At 37.5% G+C, this 20,745-nt stretch overlaps 1 protein-coding gene across 1 annotated transcript in view; it reads right to left on the bottom strand.

Annotated features, from left to right (window-relative positions):
- DGKI (diacylglycerol kinase iota) overlaps positions 1 to 20,745 on the bottom strand; it is a 538,644-nt gene that overhangs the window by 137,732 nt on the left and 380,167 nt on the right. Inside the window, 2 exon segments of the mRNA XM_037836080.1 lie at positions 2,229 to 2,273; positions 4,555 to 4,634. Of these exon segments, the coding sequence (XP_037692008.1) occupies positions 2,229 to 2,273; positions 4,555 to 4,634 (125 nt within the window).

Here is a 20,745-nt window from a genome sequence, read left to right as displayed (position 1 = left end):
TCCACCCTGTCCCCCATGTCTACCTGTCTCAGACAGTTGTCCTTTGCTCCACTCAGGATATTCCCTCGACACCCTCTCCCCATCTCCCTATGCTCTGGCCATGTTAATTCTAACATAGTCTCTCTAAGTCTCTGGCTTAATGAGCAGATCCTGGGCGCCCCCAGATCTCTTTTGTTCTAGTCCTACCTTCATATCCAAAGGCCCCTGCTTTTAATAACTCTGCTCCATCACATGGGATATGGGGGAGGCCACAGTCCTGACACTCTTCCTGATCACTCCACCAGTCATCCTAGTAGTCAGGACACAAAGCCTTTTGAAGTGACATTTATAATGCAGCAGTTTTGCCATCAAGGTTTGACTTGACTGAAAATGCAAGTTAATGAAAAATGCAGCAAGATCTTGACACAGTCAGAAAAATATCATTAATCCTTTTGCACATTTTTATTATGAAATAATATATGAAACAAACATCCTTATCATATTCCAGAGCGTCATCCATCCCCTGAACTCTATGCATATATACAAATATGGTAGAAATGGAACATGGTACAAAATATCCACATATCAAAACTATCACTCCAAAATGACTGCATCAAATTAGCCAGGATGATAAATAAATATATCAGTTTCACAAAACTAATTAGGATAAATGTTTAAAATACTTTTATAAAATTCCAAAGTTTCAAAATGTCCCATATTAAAAAGTACAAACTCTTTGGCAAACCCATATTCCTAAAGTTTTGTAGCTACCAGTGCCAATTTTTAAAGGGTGCAGATCAGCACTAGTCTTTAAAAGCATTAAACTTTTTAAAATAAAATTACACCTAGGTAGTGGCTCTAGATAAATGTGCAAGTAGCCAATGTGAGGGATGCTGTGCTCTATCTGAAGAATAAGGTAGAAACTTGCCTTTTGATGGCTCATAAAAAACAGTCTCAGAAGTAGAGTTTATTTTCTCAATGTAAATATATTTTAAGTGACTACTAGTCTTATCAATTGAAGCTAGGTGGAAGAAAGGACTCTGGAATGGTATAGCGAAAAAAATATATACTAACAAATAAGAATACCAAAGCCAGTCCTGCCAATAGCCTAAGGATAAATAGGCCATTTCTGACAGAGAGGAGAGAGTATCTGTTGGCAGGGGAGAAAGCTACCTAGAAGGCCACGGGTATTGTTATTGTTTTTTTTAAAATTGTTGTTGTTTTTTATTCAAAAGAGTGTTAAACTGGAAGTTTCAGGTGTAGCAAAATAGGTGCTAAACCAGTATTTAAAATTTACAAACTAGACATCTCTAAACCTCTCACTCATATGGGGATATAAAAGGGTTTAGAAAGATTTCTTTGGAGGGAATTGTTGACATACTATGACTCCCAAATGTCCTTCCCAACAGGGAAGAGTACAGGGACCTCCCAGAGAAAATGGCTTCAATCGGACAATGCAGAGAGCTTGTGCAAACCCCTTGCAGATATGGGTGACACTGTGCAAGCGCATGAATCATGTCTGAGAAACCTAGTGGGTCAGAGGGCAGCTGAAGGAGTCTGTGCTGCACAATAGGGGTGGAATAGTTGGGAAGAAACTACAATCCCAAAATTTGTTCGGGCAAAGGATATCTGCGCGCTTTCCTGTGGACCTGATGTGAGTCATTCAAGGGAGAGAGGTATACTAGGTTAATTAGATTCTGTCCATAGGATCAGGATGGACCAATAGGATTGCTTGATGGTTGTAGGAAGCAAAAAATTCTCTTTTACCAGAGGTAAAGGAGAAACATATAGTCCTGATTGCTAATGGCAGCCTTCTTGGACCATAAAAACATCCAGCCCAGAGATGATATTGACAATAGGAGAGTAGAGCAGAAAGACCAACAGACAAATGAGGCATGAACCATGACCAAACGCAACTGAAATCTACCCTTGCTCTGGACTTTTTGAGTATGAGAACTAACAGAAACTTTTAGGCTAGTTTGAGTTGAGTTTTCCAGTATTTGTCACTAAAAGACTTCATTTTATAATTTGCTCTAAATTATCTGGGAGAAAATCCACAGTTAAAGTTTGTGCTAGACTAGGATTGTCCAAAATCAGGAAATTACGACAGAATCAGAATGACAGCTACACTCAGTACTTCTTAGAGCAAATTCTATCCCTAGAGAAGATGGGGACTGTAAATCAAAAGGAATTGAAAGATGGACTTTTCTTGGCCAGAAGGTAAGAAAAAAGGAGAGTCGATGTGTTACCTGGTAATGAACTCTCTGGGAGCCAGAAGAAACTGACTGCAGGTCCTAATGAGAAAATGAAAAAAATATCCATACCTTAAAATTAGTTTGAACAAGCTGCCCCCACAAATCTCTCAACTGAGCTCTCAATTTAATGTAATTAAGCTCATCTGGAATGTATCTACTCACCCAAAGTCAATAAGATTAAACAAAGAAGATAGACCAAAAATAATAAAAGCACACTAAGCTGGACTGAGGAGAAAGATCAACTAGCTATTGAAACTTATAAATCCTAAATGGTGTTTAAAGGAGAGAAATGTGTTATAATTTCAAGGATAGAGAAGACCAAAAGTAAAGAAGAGGCATTTTTTTGGTAATAAGTTGGGATCATATATGATTTGTACCTGAACTGACTCACAAAGACCGCATCTAAAGTCCCTTTAGGCACTTAGAATTTATTTACTTTGGGCCAAATAAATACTGTCACCGTAATTGGGCTTATACTGATAACTTGTTTGGCAAGCACACAGCTCTTCATAGAGTGCAAAGAGAAAATCACTGGCCATCTCTCTATTATCACGAAGTGCAAATTAATAGGGTTTAAATTAATGAGGTTTTGCTGGCAGATTCGGAAAGGCTGGCTCCCTTTATAAAGTTTTATAACTAAGTTGTCACCATTGTCATGTCCTGCAGGCTTTCTTGTTAACGAATGTAGTGATTCTATTTACAGAAGTAGCAATCCTGGGTAACTTTGTCCTTATACCTGCTTCCCACAGGGCTTTATCAACTGACTCTTTGTCCAAGTTAGTCTTAAAACTTTTTCTCTTTATTTATTGAATTCTCTCTTTCCTTTTTTTTTTTTTAACAGCTACTTTTAGCTGAATTATCAGTGTGATAGCAACCAAATAAGTTGGTTTTCAACAAAGTCAATTAGTCATGTATTTTGTTACTGCAAAATTTTGCTTTCAAAGTTACCTAAGTATTTACAAAAAAAAAAAGACATACAAAAGAAAAAGCTTTGGTATCCATTTAGATTCACCTTTTTATTGCAGGTTGGTTAAGTTTAATACAAACATTATTTTGAAAAATAAGATCCTATATTTTCTGGAAATATAGATTTGAACCTAGGTCACATGCTAAAAAGTTCATAAATTTTAACATGTTAAAGTAGTTATCCTTGGTTAAAAAAAATAACTTCATGAAACCATGGACTAAATTCTGTGGAACTTTTCTTTCATATCAGTATTCAAATTCAGCATTTATTTCTAAATTATTTGTATTTAAATTTCCATCTCTATCCTTAACAATACTGAGGAAAAAAAATAATTTGTATCATTTTATGCTTTCCACGTGAATTTATTTCCAAGAGAAATGGAATTTAACTTTGAAAGCTAAATGGCCACAACTTTAAGGGATTTTAAATAAATATTTACACTAAATAAATATATATACACATACACACACACACACACACACACACACACATACATCTACTTTATATGCAACATTTACTTCTGTGTTGCCGGTTGTCTAGAAGAGAGATTTACAACTTAGAAGTATATATCAGAATCACCCAAACAGCTTTTAAAAATACAGAAGTCTAGGCCCCACATCAGAAAAGTTATTTTAATGTGCATCTTTCATCAAAACACTGATAAAGATGTTGCTATTATGCTTTTTGCCATTTGTGGAGTAGAGACAGTTAATGCACTCCCTCAAATTTTTGCAAATAACAATCATTGACAAGTGTAATGACATGCTGGGGTGTCCCGCTTATGCTGGTGCAGTTCACATTTATGGAATGTCATATATGAGATGTCTTTCCTTTATTTTCTCTGTGGTATGACCAAATTGAGGAAAAAAGAAGAATAGAGGGATTATACCTTTGTGTTCTGACACAAATTCTTACGAAATATAGAAGGTTTTTCTTTTTTGTAGAGTTACATTTTTAAAAAAAACCAGCTGTCTCTGGCAGAAGTCTGTGCTAGATACAAAACATTAAATAACCCCAAATCTCTGTTTTCTTTCATAATTTAACAGTGCCCTTTGAAATTCTGTATAGCTCAAAAATTACAGGTGTATAGTCTGGCAAACAAGACAAGATGTTCCAAGTGAAAGTTATGGAACACACTAGGCAACATCACCTCGTAGTTAACCCAATCCAATCCTTTCCATTTAAACCATAGTTGGTGAAAAAATAAGAGGGGTCAGCGGTCAGCTTAAAGGACAAGGCTATCACATCCCATTTCCTTCCATAGTGTATCATGTCAGAAGAAGGCATATATGGCCATTAATTGTTTACAAAAATGGAAAGCTGAGGAAAATGAATAATTGGCTAAAAACTCACCTCCTGTAGGCGGTCTATGTACATACGGCAAGTCTCCAAATCACAGTCTCCACGCACAACTAGGATACCCAGAGGGATGGCTAAGAGTGAAGGAAAAGAAAATTCTAAAATAACATATTTGCTACTTCTAGATTGGCATAAATGTGTTTCTCATGGTTAAAAAAAAAAATCTTGTAAACTTATGGGTGTTTTGGTGTTTGCATTAAAAAGATGTAAGTGCCGTCTCCCTACACCTACTTACAATTTTAATCTCTTCATTTAGGCAGTTGTTATACACTTTCCATGCACAATCCGTGTTGCCCCTTGCCACTTGGTCTTCATTTTGTTTTATCTCAGTGGCTCGATATGAAGTGTAATGCCATCGAAACGGTGGGACCGGGGACCGGGAATATAGCTCACTGTTAATTTGGGCCTACACTTCCAATACCAGCATGAGAGTAGAGTTCCTGTTTTGTCCCAGAGAGAAATAAAAAATCATGATTCTAAACACTTACCCCTTTTCCTCCTGAATGCATGGGGCTTAAATTTTTGCCAGTTTCCAAAATTCCCTATTTGTGAGAATCAACCTATCAAAATCACTGTTGCTATCTGGTGGCAGATACCAGAACTGCAGAATAAAATTTAAAAAAAAAAAAAAAAAATGCTTCTAGAGAGCTCACATCTTGACAATCCAACTGATTTGGAAGATGACCAGTGTCAAGTGTGGGAGCAGCAGGACCTCAGGAAAAACAACCATGAGCTAAGATATGTACCTTATAATAATAATACTGAATTAGGTGGCGGCATTAGTGAGAACCTCAAACTTGAGATATAGCCATCAGATTCCTGAAATACTGAAATATAGTCTCCTTCCCCAAACTTCAAAATATGCATGTGAAAATTTCTGATTCTAGAAATACAGTTATACAATTAAATCTATGATTTAACCAAAAAAAAACTGAAACCTTGAATTAACCAACTGGAGACTAGCAAGCAAATGACAGTGGTATTCATTAAGAATTTTTTTAAACCCTTCACTCATTGAATTAATATATTTTTAAAACCTCATCATCAGTAAATGGGTCAAAAATACAAAGTGCTAGGGCATTAAAATTAAGACACAGAATAAAATTTATTTTAAATGAATGTCATAAAACCTTGAAGAACACACAAAGAGTAGGGAAGGCAAACATGTAAGCAAAAAATAATAAATGTGATGTAGGCTATATTAGATATATGAACCCAGTCATACGAAACCATAGGAGAGAGGGATTAATTATTGCCCAAGCAGGTGTGGAGCCCCAGTGGATCTTTTAGCTAGAGAAGTAAGGGTGATCTAGATAAAAAGAAAAAGGGTTGTTTCTCAATATTACCTCCTAGATTAGTTTCCTTCCTTCTACAAGGAAGACCTGATCACCACCACCACCCATCCATTCCTTTAGGTCCCCAGAGTCCTACATTCATAAATCCTTGAAGCATCCACCACCTTGTAGAATTATTTATAAGCCTGTGAACGAGTATAGACTCTCTGGTATCAAGGGCAAGGCCTGTTTACCTTTATATTCAAATTCCTAAGACAATATCTAGTAGAGAAATGGCAGATATTCAGTAAATGCTTGTAGAAAGATGGAGGGAGACAGTTCCTCCACAAATGTGAGAGAGCAAGTGTATCTTTAAAGTCTAAGTCAACTTCACAAGGTAGACAAAGAAGCAAGGTTTCGGAGCAGAAGTTCTGTCCATAAGCAAAGAACACACAAGCAGCTGGACCTTCCCTTTACTAGCAAGGGAACCAGTAAGAGAAGGGTGAGGACAATAAAAACTAGGAAGCGAATTTTCCCCTTCTTTATGAATATAAACAGAAGCATCAAAAAGTCTTCAGCATGGTAATTGCACATCTTTGAAGAGTAGAGAAGGAAAATTCAATAAGGAGATCCCTTAAAAGTACTCAGTGAAGTAATCATCTTCAGCTAGACTATTAAATATGTCCAAATAAGGTGATCCACCAAGGCAAGCAGAGAATAAGGATTGCTAATACTTAAGGAATAATATGAAAAAGTAAGAATTTGGCCTATAATATAAGTCAAAGGTTGTGGAAATAAAATATGGTGATAATTAACAAGTTGGATCTTGCTTAATTTCCTCTTTATTTCAAATGTGCAAATGTAGAGAAACAGAATTTAATCTATTATTTATCTATTTACTTAAATTCATGGAAATGCAGAAATCCTGACCACACTTCTGACTTCCTTCTATTGCTTGGATGATTGGAGTTAGTTTGATTATAAATTCAATGACTAAACATTTTAAACTGCAATTAAAGATTGGATATTCCAGACCTGGAATCAAGAAGAATAAGCTAGGAACAAGTTTTCAAAGATATGTTATTCATTTTAACTATGGGTATAAAATCAACTCTGCCTATTCCTCAGGAAGTTGTCTAAGAGAAGCAGTGCTTTGGGTTGAATACTTAGCTGTTAATTGGGGAAAAAAAAAAAAAAAAAGTCCCTCCTACCCCAATTCCATAGCACGATTACAGATAATTGTTGTCAAACTTATACTATGAAGGTAGCAATGTACAGTACAAACGCTTTATAGTGATTCATTCCTGAGTTCATATCCCAACTCTAATTAGCTGTTGGTCTTGCAAGTTAATCAATTCCTCTATGTCTCAGTTTTATAGACTATGGTGTGTAGTCTAGGAAGTTTATAGAATTTCGTGACAATTAAATGCAAAAACTATATTTAAAAATGAGTTGCCAAAACATCAATGTAGTGCTCTCTCACTTCCTTTACTTTGCTATGAGCAACTTTAGCTAGAAAATTGATGCATTCTATTATCTTTTAATTTATCATTATACTATAAGGATTAGCTTTTCTATAAATTATATTTCCATACTTATAGTCCTGTTTCCTTAAAACTAATTTTGACTTTTTCTGCAACAGTAAAAATAACTGTAGTACAAAACTATTTTAATTTGACACTTCAATTTGGGGCTTCAAATGGTGAAGAGAAAGCAGAAACTTGTGGAAAATTACCACCTTCCCTTTACACTATTGATAATCAACTGCCAAACTGTATTTATCACTTTTTTACACATAGAACACAAAAGCGAACAGTTCAGTTTTATCTTTTCTACACATGTTCTTCTAAGAAAAAACGGTTGATTTCTTTTCACTGTCAAAATTGATGGTAGAGAAAATGTCCAGAGATTTTTAAATCACACAATACAATAATATAGAAATCTTTATATTCCATTATGGTGATTCTTATTTGACACCATAAAAATTATTGAAAGGTCATGAATTCTGCCAACCATTCTGGGAGGGCAGGAGGAAGGGAGCCATACTACTTTTCAATAAGAATTAATTTAAAGTATAGACATTTATTTTAAATACAAAACTGAATAAAATGCAGCCTCCATATTTCACAAGGATTGAAAACATTTTGAAATTAAATCTACTTTGTTAAACACATTTGGCATAATATAAATGTTGCCTAGTTTATGACTTCAAAACTTGGCCCGTATCAGATGGTAATAATTTTGAATTAACCAAAACACATAAAAACTCACTGACTCTTCTTAGAAACCTCCATTCCATTTAATTATAAAGAATGTTACATTTCATCAGAATTACACATTTCAATAGACTTACATAATCGACTCCACTGAATTTCCTCCATTTTAATCAGTAGCAGTGAGAGTGTTCATGACCTGAACATTAGCGTTACTATCCCTGATCTCATTGATTCATCTTATCTTGAACTCAGAGACTTTATCTGACTCTAGTAAGCATCAGCCAATACTCAACCTGCCTAATGAAACTTTTACTGTAGGGATCAAGTAGAATTTACAAGTTCTAACTAAGCAATAGAAAACAAGCTGGTTTCTACATTAAGATGGCAGATTTAACACATACTTCTCTTTCACCAGAAATGCTATTAAACTACAGTAAATCAATTTTTAAAAAGACTCAAACCCTCAAAAATGAGGAGAAATAGTAAGAAGAAAATAGTAACAGATGAAGCAGATAGAAACTGGTAATGACCCAGAGCCCCTAGAGAGTACAATCCTAAACCCTTGGTGGGGATGGAACAGAACCATCACAGTTTACAATGCAAGACTCTTGGAAGGCTTGCAATATGGCAGGGCCAATTACCCCAGGAACTGAGAATAAAGAAAGTAGATAAAGTAGAGAGCTGTGGATCATCAGATGCCCATCATCTACTCCTGGCAGGTGGGGACTGTCCCTCTCGAAACTGGTCAGAATCCAGAAGCTTATTCTCTGAAAAGAAAAAAGCAGATGGACACTTACTGGAGAAGAGCAGGAATAGTTGAAGATGTGGCTACCTTACAGAATGCAGAGCTCTCCACCTCTCTTCTGCCACTGGGTACACGAAAAGCTGGCAACCAGAACCTTAGCTCTTGGCAAGACATTGGAAGACTGTTCTCTGAAGAAGATGACAAACCCGAGGGGAAATATATTAACCTGGGAACAGGTCCACCCCCAACATTTGTAAGGCCCAAGGCACAGAGGCCTGAATTCCATGTATCTACCTAAATAGATATCCATTTCAAATCAAGCCCCCAAATTGTTAAATAAAACACATTCTATCTTCCCAATTTGACAAATATTCCCTTATAGATTCCTGAATGATATGATGACATTCATAGTTCTTGGACTTCATGAAGTGTGGGGACAGAACATTGTCTGTGACTCACAGCCAGACCCCCTTCTCCTACCATCCCCGGGCTCCATCCCAAATACTGAAGGCCTCATGCATGCACATGTTGATATTCCAGACCACACCTCCATGCTTTGTCCACAGCCCATGCAAATAGCTGCCTCTAGGGGGATGAATGGCATGCATACTGACAGTGTAGTGCTGTGCCAGGGAGAACAAACCAACAGGGGAGGTTGTGTCAGCCCTGGGAGGAGTTGTTTGGATGGGGAAGTCTGAGAACCCAAAACATAGTCTATTAGTGAGTACAGCAAAATGTAGGGAGATTTAGCACTTCAGACACATGACCCCATAAAGCAAGCCAAAGCTGGAAGAGAACCATAATGGAGTCCTCTAAAGCATGGGACCCCTCTTGCATGGATCTAAGGGCAACACTGGTTAGGCATTCCCAAAAACACAGCTCATGGCATTCCCTCACACTAAAGCTCAAAGTCAATAAGCTCCACCCATGAGCTCAGAGCTTCCAGGCAACTTTTGTTTCCCACTTTTGATAATGTGCAGACAGCAAATGATTTCCAGAAAATAGAGCAATCTCTCTAACACAGAAGCTAGAGACCCAAACAAAAATAGATTAAAATGCATCTTGCAAGAGGAATAAATGCTTTTAAAAATGCTCTTTCATATCCTAAGAAGATTTAAAGAAAACAATTCATCTGTGAAATAGAAATAATATTATATTAAAAGAAGAAGATGAGGAATACGAAAAAGAAAAAAGAAGAGGAAGGCAGCACATCATTCAGAGAACATCAAACAAAGAAAAATATCCTTCAAAAATAAAAATCTGATAGAATAAGTAAGAGCTCAATAGAAAGATTAAAAGATAAGATTGAGGAGAGGAACCTAAGATGGAGGCTAGGTGAGACAGAGAAAAAAACACCTCCATGGAAAACACTAGATAAAAAACCAGAAAGTTACCCAGAACACCACTTCCAGAGTAGCACCAGCCAAACAAGTTCTGCTAAAGCCACAGGGAACGTGCGTTTGGTGAAACCAGGAGTCTGCATTCTGAAACGAGTGAGTTGGCTGAATCCCTCGGCCACGCTGCGGTGTGGGGAAACGGTGGGTTGGCGTATTTTTTTTTAAAAAAAAAGAAGCCTCGGTGTCTGGGGTGGAGGATACCCCTTCCCACACCCACTGCTGGTTGTCTCGGGTCCAGGGGAGCAAAGGGGAGATGCACGTCTTGCAGCCATCTCCCCAGCGGGCAGGGCTTCTCCTGCCTGGGGCTGAACACACAGCACAGAGCCGAGCCAAGAAACCCAGCCTGACAGGGAGTCCTTCCCGCAGCACCGCTCACACGACACAATATCCACCGTGGACAGTGGCCTTGAATACACCCACGGCTGATTCTCCCGGAGATGGGAGAGCAGAGCTGTGCGGAAAGGGGGAAGTTAATGTGTCCCATTCAACCATCTTTGAAGCGGGCTGGGAACTCCCCTACACAGCCCGGCAGCCCAAGGCTTCCCTGGAGGCCGGCGATCACTTGTGACGTGGCACGGCTCTCCCCCCCTCAGCAGAGGTCCTGGAAAAGCACAGCAGGGAGGGAGAACCACTCAGAAATCCCAGGGAACCTATGCCAATACCAAGGACTTTTGTGTCAGTGGCAGAGAACAGCCTTAAATCTCCAGAAACACCTGGGAGGTTTGATTATTAAACCGGCCCTTCCTCCCTAACCGCTCAGTCACATGCCCCTCATTGAGGGCAGACAGCACCGACAACACACCCAAATTAAGTGCACCAATTGGACCCCAAAAGAATCAGATCCCCACACACCACAAAGCTGGGGAGAACTGACTTGAGGGGAATAAGTGACTCATGGACGCCATCTGCTGGTTAGTTAGAGAAAGTGTATGCCACCAAGCTGTAATTCTAACAAATTAAAGATCAAGTAAAGCAAATGCCAAGAGGCCAAAAACAACAGAAAATCTTAAAGCATACGATAAAACCAGACAACATGGAGAACCCGAACCCAAACACTCAAATCAAAAGATCCGAAGACACACAGTTCCTGGCAGAATTAATCAAAGAACTACAGACAGGCAATGAGAGCATGGCATGGGATATAAAAGACTTGAAGAAGAGCATGGCACAGAATATAAAAGACATAAAGAAGACCCTAGAAGACCATAAGAAGATATTGCAAGAGTAAATAAAAAAAACAGAAGATCTTATGGAAATTAAGGAAACTGTAGGCCAAATTAAAAAGACTCTGGATACTCATAATACAAGATTAGAGGAAGGTGAACAACAACTCAGCCTCCTCAAGGAGCAAAGAACAGAAAATGAAAGAACAAAAGAAAGAATGGGGAAAAAATTGAAAAAATTGAAACGGATCTCAGGGATATGACAGATAAAATAAAACGTCCAAATTTAAGACTCATTGGTGTCCCAGAAGGGGAAGAGAAGGGTAAAGGTCTAGAAAGAGTATTCAAAGAAATTGTTGGGGAAAACTTCCCAAACCTTCTACACAATATAAATACACAAAGCATAAATGCCCAACGAACTCCAAATAGAATAAATTCAAACAAACACACTCCAAGACATATTCTGATCAGACTGTCAAATACTGAAGAGAAGGAGCAAGTTCTGAAAGCAGCAAGAGAAAAGCAATTCACCACGTACAAAGGAAACAACATAAGACTAAGTAATGACTACTCAGCAGCCACTGTGGAGGCGAGAAGGCAGTGGCATGACATATTTAAAATTCTGAGAGAGAAAAATTTCCAACCAAGAATACTTTATCCAGCAAAACTCTCCTTCAAATTTGAGGGAGAGCTTAAATTTTTCATAGACAAACAAATGCTGAGAGAGTTTGCTAATAAAAGACCTGCCCTACTTCAGATACTAAAGCGAGCCCTACCGACAGAGAAACAAAGAAATGAGAGAGAGATATAGAGACTTTTAACAGACATATATAGACTATTACATCCCAGGTCACTGGGACACACGTTCCTCACTAGTGATCACGGATCTTTCTCCAGAATGGACTGTATGTGGGGACATAAAAACAAGCCTCAATAAAATAAAAAATAAAAAAATGAATTTTTTCAAGGCACATTCTCTGACCACAATGGAATACAAACAGAAGACAATAACCATCAGAGACTTGGAGAATTCACAAACACCTGAAGGATAAAAATGAGGGGGAGATGAAAACATTCCTGGATAATCAAAAGCTGAGAGACTTCATCACCAGTAGATCAGTCCTAAGCAGGCTGAAAGGAAGGGACACTAAACAATTGACTGAAACCACATGAAGAAATAAATATTTCCAGTAAAGATCACATGGTAAATATAAAGACCAATACTACTGTATTGTTGATTTATAACTCCACTATTTACTTCCTACAGGATCTAAAATATACAAACTGTAATGATAAATTGGTGGTTTTGGACTCAATGTAAAATATGTAATTCTTGACAAGAACTACATAAAGGTGGGGGAATGGAGGAGTATAGGAACACAGTTTACATGTCCTACTGAAGTTAAGTTGGTATCCAAGAAAAACAAGATTGTTATAGATTTAAGATGTTCAATTTAAGCCCCATGGTAAACACAAAGAAAGTATCAGAGAATATGACCAAAGAGATGAAAAGTAGAGTAGGGGTTCCAAGAAGTGGGGGAAGGGGAAATGGGAATTAAGAAATAAGAGTAGGGTTTTTGTTTGGGGTGAAGGGAAACTTCTAGAAATGGATGGTCAGAAGGTGATAGCATTGCAACAGTCTAAATGTGATTAATCCCACTAATGGAATGCTAGGGAGGGTTGGAATAGGAAGATTTAGGCTATATATATATATCTTTCCACAATGGGAAAAAAAAAAAAATAAGACAGTCTAAATACATGACAATTAAATGCCAAGGATGATCCTGGATGGGATCTGAGGTTGGAGGAGAGGAGGCTCAAAAGGACACAGATGGGACACACACACACAAAAAAAACAGGAAATATAGAATGTAAGCTTTATATCAATGTAGAATTTCTTGAACTTCTTAGCTGCGTTTAATGAGATTGCATAAAAGAATGTTCTTGTCCATGGGAAAGGTATATGTGAATTATATTGTTTGTTCAAAGATATGTGCAGCTTGTTCTCATATGTTCAGAGGACGGAGCAATAGATGATGGGTGTTAGGGAGGGAGGGAGGGAGAGAGGGAGGGAAAGAAAGAGACAGTGGTGTGACAGGATCTTAAAGGTGATGGATCGGGGTATCAGGGGAGGGGTGTCAGGGTATGATGGAGTTCTATGTATGGAGTTTGTACTGTTTTTACAACTGTTCCTATAAGATTGAACTTATTTCAAAATAAAATCTATTATTAAAAAAAGATACAATTGAGGAAATCTCTACAAAAGTAAAGCAAAAAGACAAAAAGGAAGAAAATAGAAAAGCTGAGAAAAGTAGAGTAGTTCAAGAAGTCCAACATACAAATAAAGTTCCAGTAACCAGAGAACCTAGAAAAGAAATTATAAAAATAATCAAGAATATATCCTAGAAATAAAGAATATTAGTTTCTAAATTGTAATGGCCAATAAACGGCCAGCACGGTAGCAAAGAACAATAGGAAGACATTTCCTTTGAAGTTTAAGAATACTGGGGACAAAAAAAAGAATCCACAAGTTTCCAGAGAGGAAAAACCCCGATCACATATGAGGATCAGAAAATGGAATGGTTTTGGATTTCTCAAAAGAAATTCCACAATCAGGGAGGCAATGAAGCAATGCCTTCAAAATCCTAAAGGAAAATTATGTCCAATCTCGATCTTTCCACATGATCCAAACTATCAAACATGCCGAAGCACTGAATAAAGGACACACCCTGTATTAAGAAGCTACTGGAGGATACAGTTCAGCAAAAGCTGAGTTTGCAACTGAACAAGGGATGCATGGAATATAAGAAAGGGAAATCCAACTAAGGAGAGAAGCAAAGGAAATATCCAAGAAGAAAGGGATAACAGATCCCAGAAGGATGGACATACTGGGTGAGGGTTACCAAATAATACACCGAGCAGTGTGAGTCACAAGGCAGACGTGCTGAGGGCTGCCATCACTTAGATCCTCACATCCCTCACAGAGTTATTTTCCAACCTCTGGACAGAATGCCCAGGCAAGCCTGACCCAGTTTCTTATCTACAGAAGAATACTTATATCGCCTCCACATAGGCACTTCCTTAAACCCACTCCTGAGAGCAAGAGGTAGATCATGGCAAAGCAGGAAAATGCAGAGAAGTCCATTCTCTTTATTCATACCTCCACTTTATATCCAGTATCTACCCTAAAACCCTACCAAATGCTTTCCAGTTCTCATTAATTTTTCCTCCCACTAAATTTTCTCAGAAAGAGACTGTGCACATTCTCAGGAAAGTTGAAGCCAGACAATGACCCAGAGACTTGGGAGACTTCATCAAAAAGTGATAGCATCATTTCTTCATTCCACAAGACGGGTTAGGCTTGCTACTCAGTTTTTCAAAACGATTCAGTATTTCACTTAGGGTTGCACACATTGGCTGTAAATGTATATCTTTTGAGAGAATGGCAAATAGTAAAATCGGTTAGTGGTTACCTTGGGGTGACAGGGGTAAGGAAAAGGAAAGACTTTCTCAGGCACTTGTAATGTTCTGTTTCTTAGTCTAGGTGAGAGGTACATGGATGTGTACATTACTATTAATCTTTAAACTGTACCTGTGTATTTTAAATATTCTATACATTTATGGATCTCAGAATCAAAAAAATAATACAAGCCATGTGTGGCAACTTTAAACGCTACTGGTATCAAATTATGCTGCATATTGTCAAGAGATGGTCTCTATTAGTTATAAAAAAAAATTATCATCAGTATCAAATAGCAAAAAGGGAGAAAGGATAGAGAAGTGAACAATTATTGCTAAGAATGAAGGCTCTCAAATGATACCTAAAGCTGCAATCCACTTCCAGCAATGGGTACCAGGCATATTAAGCAATCATCAGCCCCGTGACTTGTTATGGTACGTGTGCTTGCTTGTGTGCATTTGTATAACAAGCAGCAGGATGATCACCTTACTTGGGCCGTAAAAGTCTCTAAAGTAGCACTGTCCAAAAGATCTTTCTGCAGTAGATGCAAGGCAGTGGCCACTAGCCACTTGTGGTATTGTGAATTTGAAATGTGTCCAGCGTGATTGAGTAACTGAAGTATTTATCTTCATTTTAATTCATTTAAACTTCAATTTAAATAACCATATGTTGCTAGTGAGCATTACAGTTTTGGACTCCGAGGAACCAAGAGAATTTCCTTAGTACCAGATTGTTATATATGTTAAAACCATCCATGTTTTACCTTTCCACAAGTAAGGAGTGCATAGGTCCAACAAACAAAGCTAACTGCTTTTGTTTTTACTCCTGCCCAGTTGGATCCTATATGCTTCCTAATGTCTAGCAATAGCATTCCTCCACTGATTGAGGACAAATTTTTAAAAAGTTCTTTTCCTTCACTCCATGCCCTACCAGTGCTTTCTTATTCACTTCTCTGCCTCTCCTTCTATCAAAACATACTCTCACAACCTTCTTGGTACTTGGGTATAAATTACTAATAATTGATTAAAGGGTTACTCTTCCATGGAGCATTTGAGTTTTAACATGTTTAAAGTTTGGGCTAACACGATGAAACTTTGACAAAGGCCAATGTGGAGCTAACTGGTAATCCTCAGCCCCTAGAAAATTATGCTATCAATTACATCTTTTCAACCAAAAAAAAAAATGAATCCTGCCCTGGCTCCCCTTTGGGCTTTACCCTGACCTCCATTAACCCCCATTCCCTATTTCTGTTTGTTTATATGTCTCAATCCTGAATGTGATGAAATTAATTAGTTGTGAAATCTATTATACATTTTACATGTGCATGTCTGGATTTCATGTTTGAAATAAAATGCCAACAGGTCTTACTAATTAATTATGTCTTCTATACTTGAAGTTGGGACTACTTGAACTCATTATGTTAATTTATGTCCTGATTGACATAAATTAACATTATTCATCTTCAGCAAATGCAAAATCTTCTGGCAACCAATCCACAAGTGTGCTACTTTATCTGTAAGAAATGTCTAAAGTATAAATGCACTAAAGTAAATAAATCAAAATATAATTTCTAAAATACATATTTCACCACAAAGGCTAAGCCAAGTCAGGTACCTTAGACTGAATAGACCCAATCATTTTTAAAGACTATTAAATGAAAGGTGTCTAGAGTATTAAGAAGACTTGAAAAACGTTTTCCAACTATCAGAGTGGATGATATAAAAGACAATCAGAATAAGTTCCTCAAGTGAGTTAATTCTTTGATTGAAGAAAGGCAAAAGACCCCTGGAGACCAACTCCTAAGGGCACTCAGATAGGCAGGGCATCTCACAGTGATCTCTGAAGCAAATTTTATTCTGATACAATCTTAGGGATGTGCCTGAATTGTGTTGAGGCCAACGAATTCACGATGGATGAGAATCTGAGGTCACTAAAAATGCAAAATTCTTGAGTTCCCAGATTTAAAACTATTTCCTGACGGACTGACCTAGGAGTATTCATCCCAAGCACAGCAGGACTGAGCCTAAGCTTGGAGGTTTAGTAAGAGTGGACATGAGAGAAGAAGCAGAGTGGCTCAAGTCCTTTGTTTTCTTATATTAGTGACTCATACCTCCACCTCTGGAAAAGCAAGCCATGCCAGGAGATTTTTCTATACATGTGCTTTAGAGAGCATACTCTGATCCATTTTACATGTAAAAATACATTCCAGAGCCATGTTACAGGTCTTAAACTTTACATACATGTTGGAATTAGTGCGACAAATTAGGCATGGGTATAGTAAATCTTCTGGGTGAACAGGAAAATGATGATGATATCATAAGAGGAAAACTAAGTAGAGGAGGAACAAGAAGAAGTGGAGAAAGGGGAAGGGAAAGATGGGAGAAGGAAAAATAAAGAGGAGAAGACTGGAAGGGAGAGAGGGAGAGGAAGAGGAGGGAAAATAGGAAAAGAAGAAAACCTACATTAATGTAAGTATCTAACTTAATCTTTGCCATAGTGCTGAAGGGTGGATATCATTATTCCTATTTTTCAAATGAGGAAATAGACTCTGGAAAATTAGGTGACATGTCCTAAATGTCACAGCTACTAAACAGAACAATTCAGATGCCATCCCAGGTTTCTCTTACCCAAGAGTTCCTGTTGTGAACGATTCCCACTTGCCATCAATCTTAGGCCATTCAGAAGGATAGCATCTCTACTAGCTTTCAACTTGGAGTGCAGAGAAATGAAGTCACAAACAGGTGACAGGCTGATCAAGAAGTGCAGATGGGATCTCAAGTTCAGTACATAGAGTTACAGAACTGGGCAAGGGCTGTGAGCAGGCTAGGAACAAGGCCAAGATAAACCATTCCAGGCCTGGATAGGGTAGCAGGACAATGGGACCAGAAATTCGGGAGTAGAGTCAGATTATATTTACATGAATATATTTTGCACAAGTGGGACCACTTCCAAAGACTCCCCACTGCCCTCCTTTTCTAGCGTCTGAGGATGTTATAGACAAGCCTGTGAATCAGGCGAACTGAAACTGCAATTTAGGGATCATGGAATTAAATTTACTCTTGGTTACTCTATAAAAATATGTAACTGTGACATTCTAAGCAGATGCTAATCATTATTGGGAAAGTGGAGGTGACAAGAGTATGTCAGACATTAGTTAAGGAGGATCACACAACTTGTTTTGATATTAAAATTCTTGCATTCAAATTTCCAATATTAAACCGAATTACTGACCAACAGTTGATATGAACTAAACTTAAAACCTATGCTCTCACTTGAGGTGTGAATGTTCTCTATACCAAAGCACAATCTATTCAAAGTTGTTCCCAGGGATTTTTGACATTATGTTTACTAAACACTACTTTCCACTCTGGCTAATGCTTGACATTATTAATTTGGCAGGTTCTTCTGTGATAGGAATTCTCATGCCATTTGTGTTAATGTCCAATTATCCTTGGTAAATAACTGTATTCAGGAAAATCTTAATCACAGATACTTTTGATCACTTTGATTACTCAATGAGCTCATCTTGCCCTTGATACTTTTAATACATCAGGTGAAGGCGCTATGTAAAGAGGAAATTATGGTATCTATCTCTCTGGTTTACTGTGAAGATTAAATAAATTGATGCCTGTAGAGTACATAATATCTGCAAATCCATCCTAGATTTACTCCTCTAAGCCTTGTTAAATTCAGCAATTTTCACTCTTATTTCTAAATCAATATTTATTGGCCATTCATAAGACCTCAGACCAATTTCAGCAGACCAAATGTGAGAACTTTTATAGCAGATATGCGTTGCCAAAGCCCCTAAAGCCAAGAGCCTAAACTAAAGCATGTAAATAAAAGGATGAATCAAACCTACAAGAAAGATAAGGGGGACACAGCTAGCTGCTTCATGACATAAGCAAAAGCCCTCAGAGACAAAAACAGAAAGAACCACCTTTGATACTAAGTTCATGTGAAACTGATAGTGGGACTTACAAAAAGGGAAAAAAACCCAAAGCATGAAGTCTTTGCCTGCAAGGTACCATGGTGTGTTCCACAAGGTATCACTGTGGAAAGAAAGGGCTGAGAGCTCAGCATTTTAAAAGAGAAAGGATTTAATTATCTGTCACTTTTGCTGTTACAATACAGTTCCTGTTAGAACAGAATTGCAGCTAAATGGAGCCATTTACTTATTTAAATCACAAACAAAACTATCTTAAATGGGATCATTAAAGGAAGGTGTGAAATCTTACAGAAAAGCCTCTCAGAAACTGCAGGGATTTGCAAAGATTAAGTTTTAAACTCCCTCTCTCTCTCTCTTTCTCCATATGTGTGTATGTGTGTGTATAATACATATGTAAATTAGAACTATATATAAATAAATTCTAATTACAGAGGCTCTGTTGAAGCTTAATAAAAAGTTTGTCACTTTCTTAAGAGAACAATCGATATAACCACAGGACTGAAATTCATAAATAGGAAAGGACATTGAACGATGGGGTAAACCATTAAAAATATAGATAATAGTCTTAGAACCAATGCATTTTATGATAACACTATTCAGATACACAGTTCAAAAAACCTGAAATTTCCTTTAGTATCAACTTTAGATTTATTGATGTAATCAATACATGTTATGTCAAGTACTTTCTATCAACCTATACAAATTAAAAGTTGAAAAAGAAACTCCTCTGAGTTTCCTATAGACAGCTGCTTTTTCAATATCAGAGAAAATATCTAGAAAAATGAATATTACCTACTTTCTTACACGTATTATTACAATATTTAGGAGCCAAAGGGATGATGATAAGGGAATAAATTAAAATCAAGAGGGGAGGTAGGGGGCTAGAGGGAGAAAGGAAAGCACTAAGGGAGGTTGGTGGGGAACACATGGAATCTTCCACGTCACCTCATCAGTTTCAAATCGATCATGGTTTTCAAAGAAACTAAAATTCTTACTTGATGGCTGACGATAATAAAAAAGAATAGGTTGGCAATTTTTCAGTCTAATTCTTTCTCCCTGTGGACCACAGGTCCATTTTACAACCACCTGTCATTAACTCCCCCACTGCTCACTTGGAACCACCAAAGGGAAACTAATAGGCAGGCAAGCATTCGAAAGGAAATGTAACACCCTAAGAACTTTATACCCTACCATATCATGCCCAGGGCCTGTCAAAGTTTTCACAACCCCTGGTTCTTTTAATTAAAAATGATCCTAGAGTTCTAACTCTCTAGTTTGAGCTCAACTGGGTCCTAACCATAGTTAATACAAAATGTCATCCAGAAGACAAAAGTAAACTATGTGATTTTCATTTTATTCAATGCATAGGTAAGATTTTTGAGGTATGCTTTCTAATATCTGGCATATTCTCTAAAAATTTGGGTTTCAAATCAGAGATCAAACTCTGCTTTTTTATCATCATAGCATAGCTACCTAAGAAGGCAACCCTAGGAATATACAACTCACTTTCAAAAATCTTCTTAAGTGTTTATGCTATTCATAACCTTTACAGATCCTCATAGTATTCATTTTCATTCAACACATTTGGCAAATGTATTGTATACATACAAGGAATTGTGGTGTTTAGGTTTGTATTCATTCCCTTAACCATTCAGTAAATAATTTTTGAGGACTTTCTAGTGCCAGAGACGATCCCAGTGCTAGGAGTTGGGCATACAACACTGAGTAAGACAAGGTACCTGCTGCAAGGAGTTCATACTGGTGTGGAGAGCCGGGGAAGGGATGATTTTAAAACACCATACAGATTATATATATTGTGATAGGAATTCTGTTAGAGATGAACTAGGTATGTTTAGGACCCAGAGGAGCTGCACATTCCCCAGGGCAAGACACAATTCCAAGAAGAGCTGTCTTTTCAGAGGAGAAAATAAGGAAATTTGACAAGATGGACAAGAGTTTTCCAAATAAAGGTAATGGTCTA

The sequence above is a fragment of the Choloepus didactylus genome, chromosome 5, assembly GCF_015220235.1.
Source record: "Choloepus didactylus isolate mChoDid1 chromosome 5, mChoDid1.pri, whole genome shotgun sequence".
NCBI lineage: Eukaryota > Metazoa > Chordata > Mammalia > Pilosa > Megalonychidae > Choloepus > Choloepus didactylus.
The sequence above is the reverse complement of the archived record's forward strand: the minus strand, read 5'-3'. Positions and strand labels throughout refer to the sequence as shown.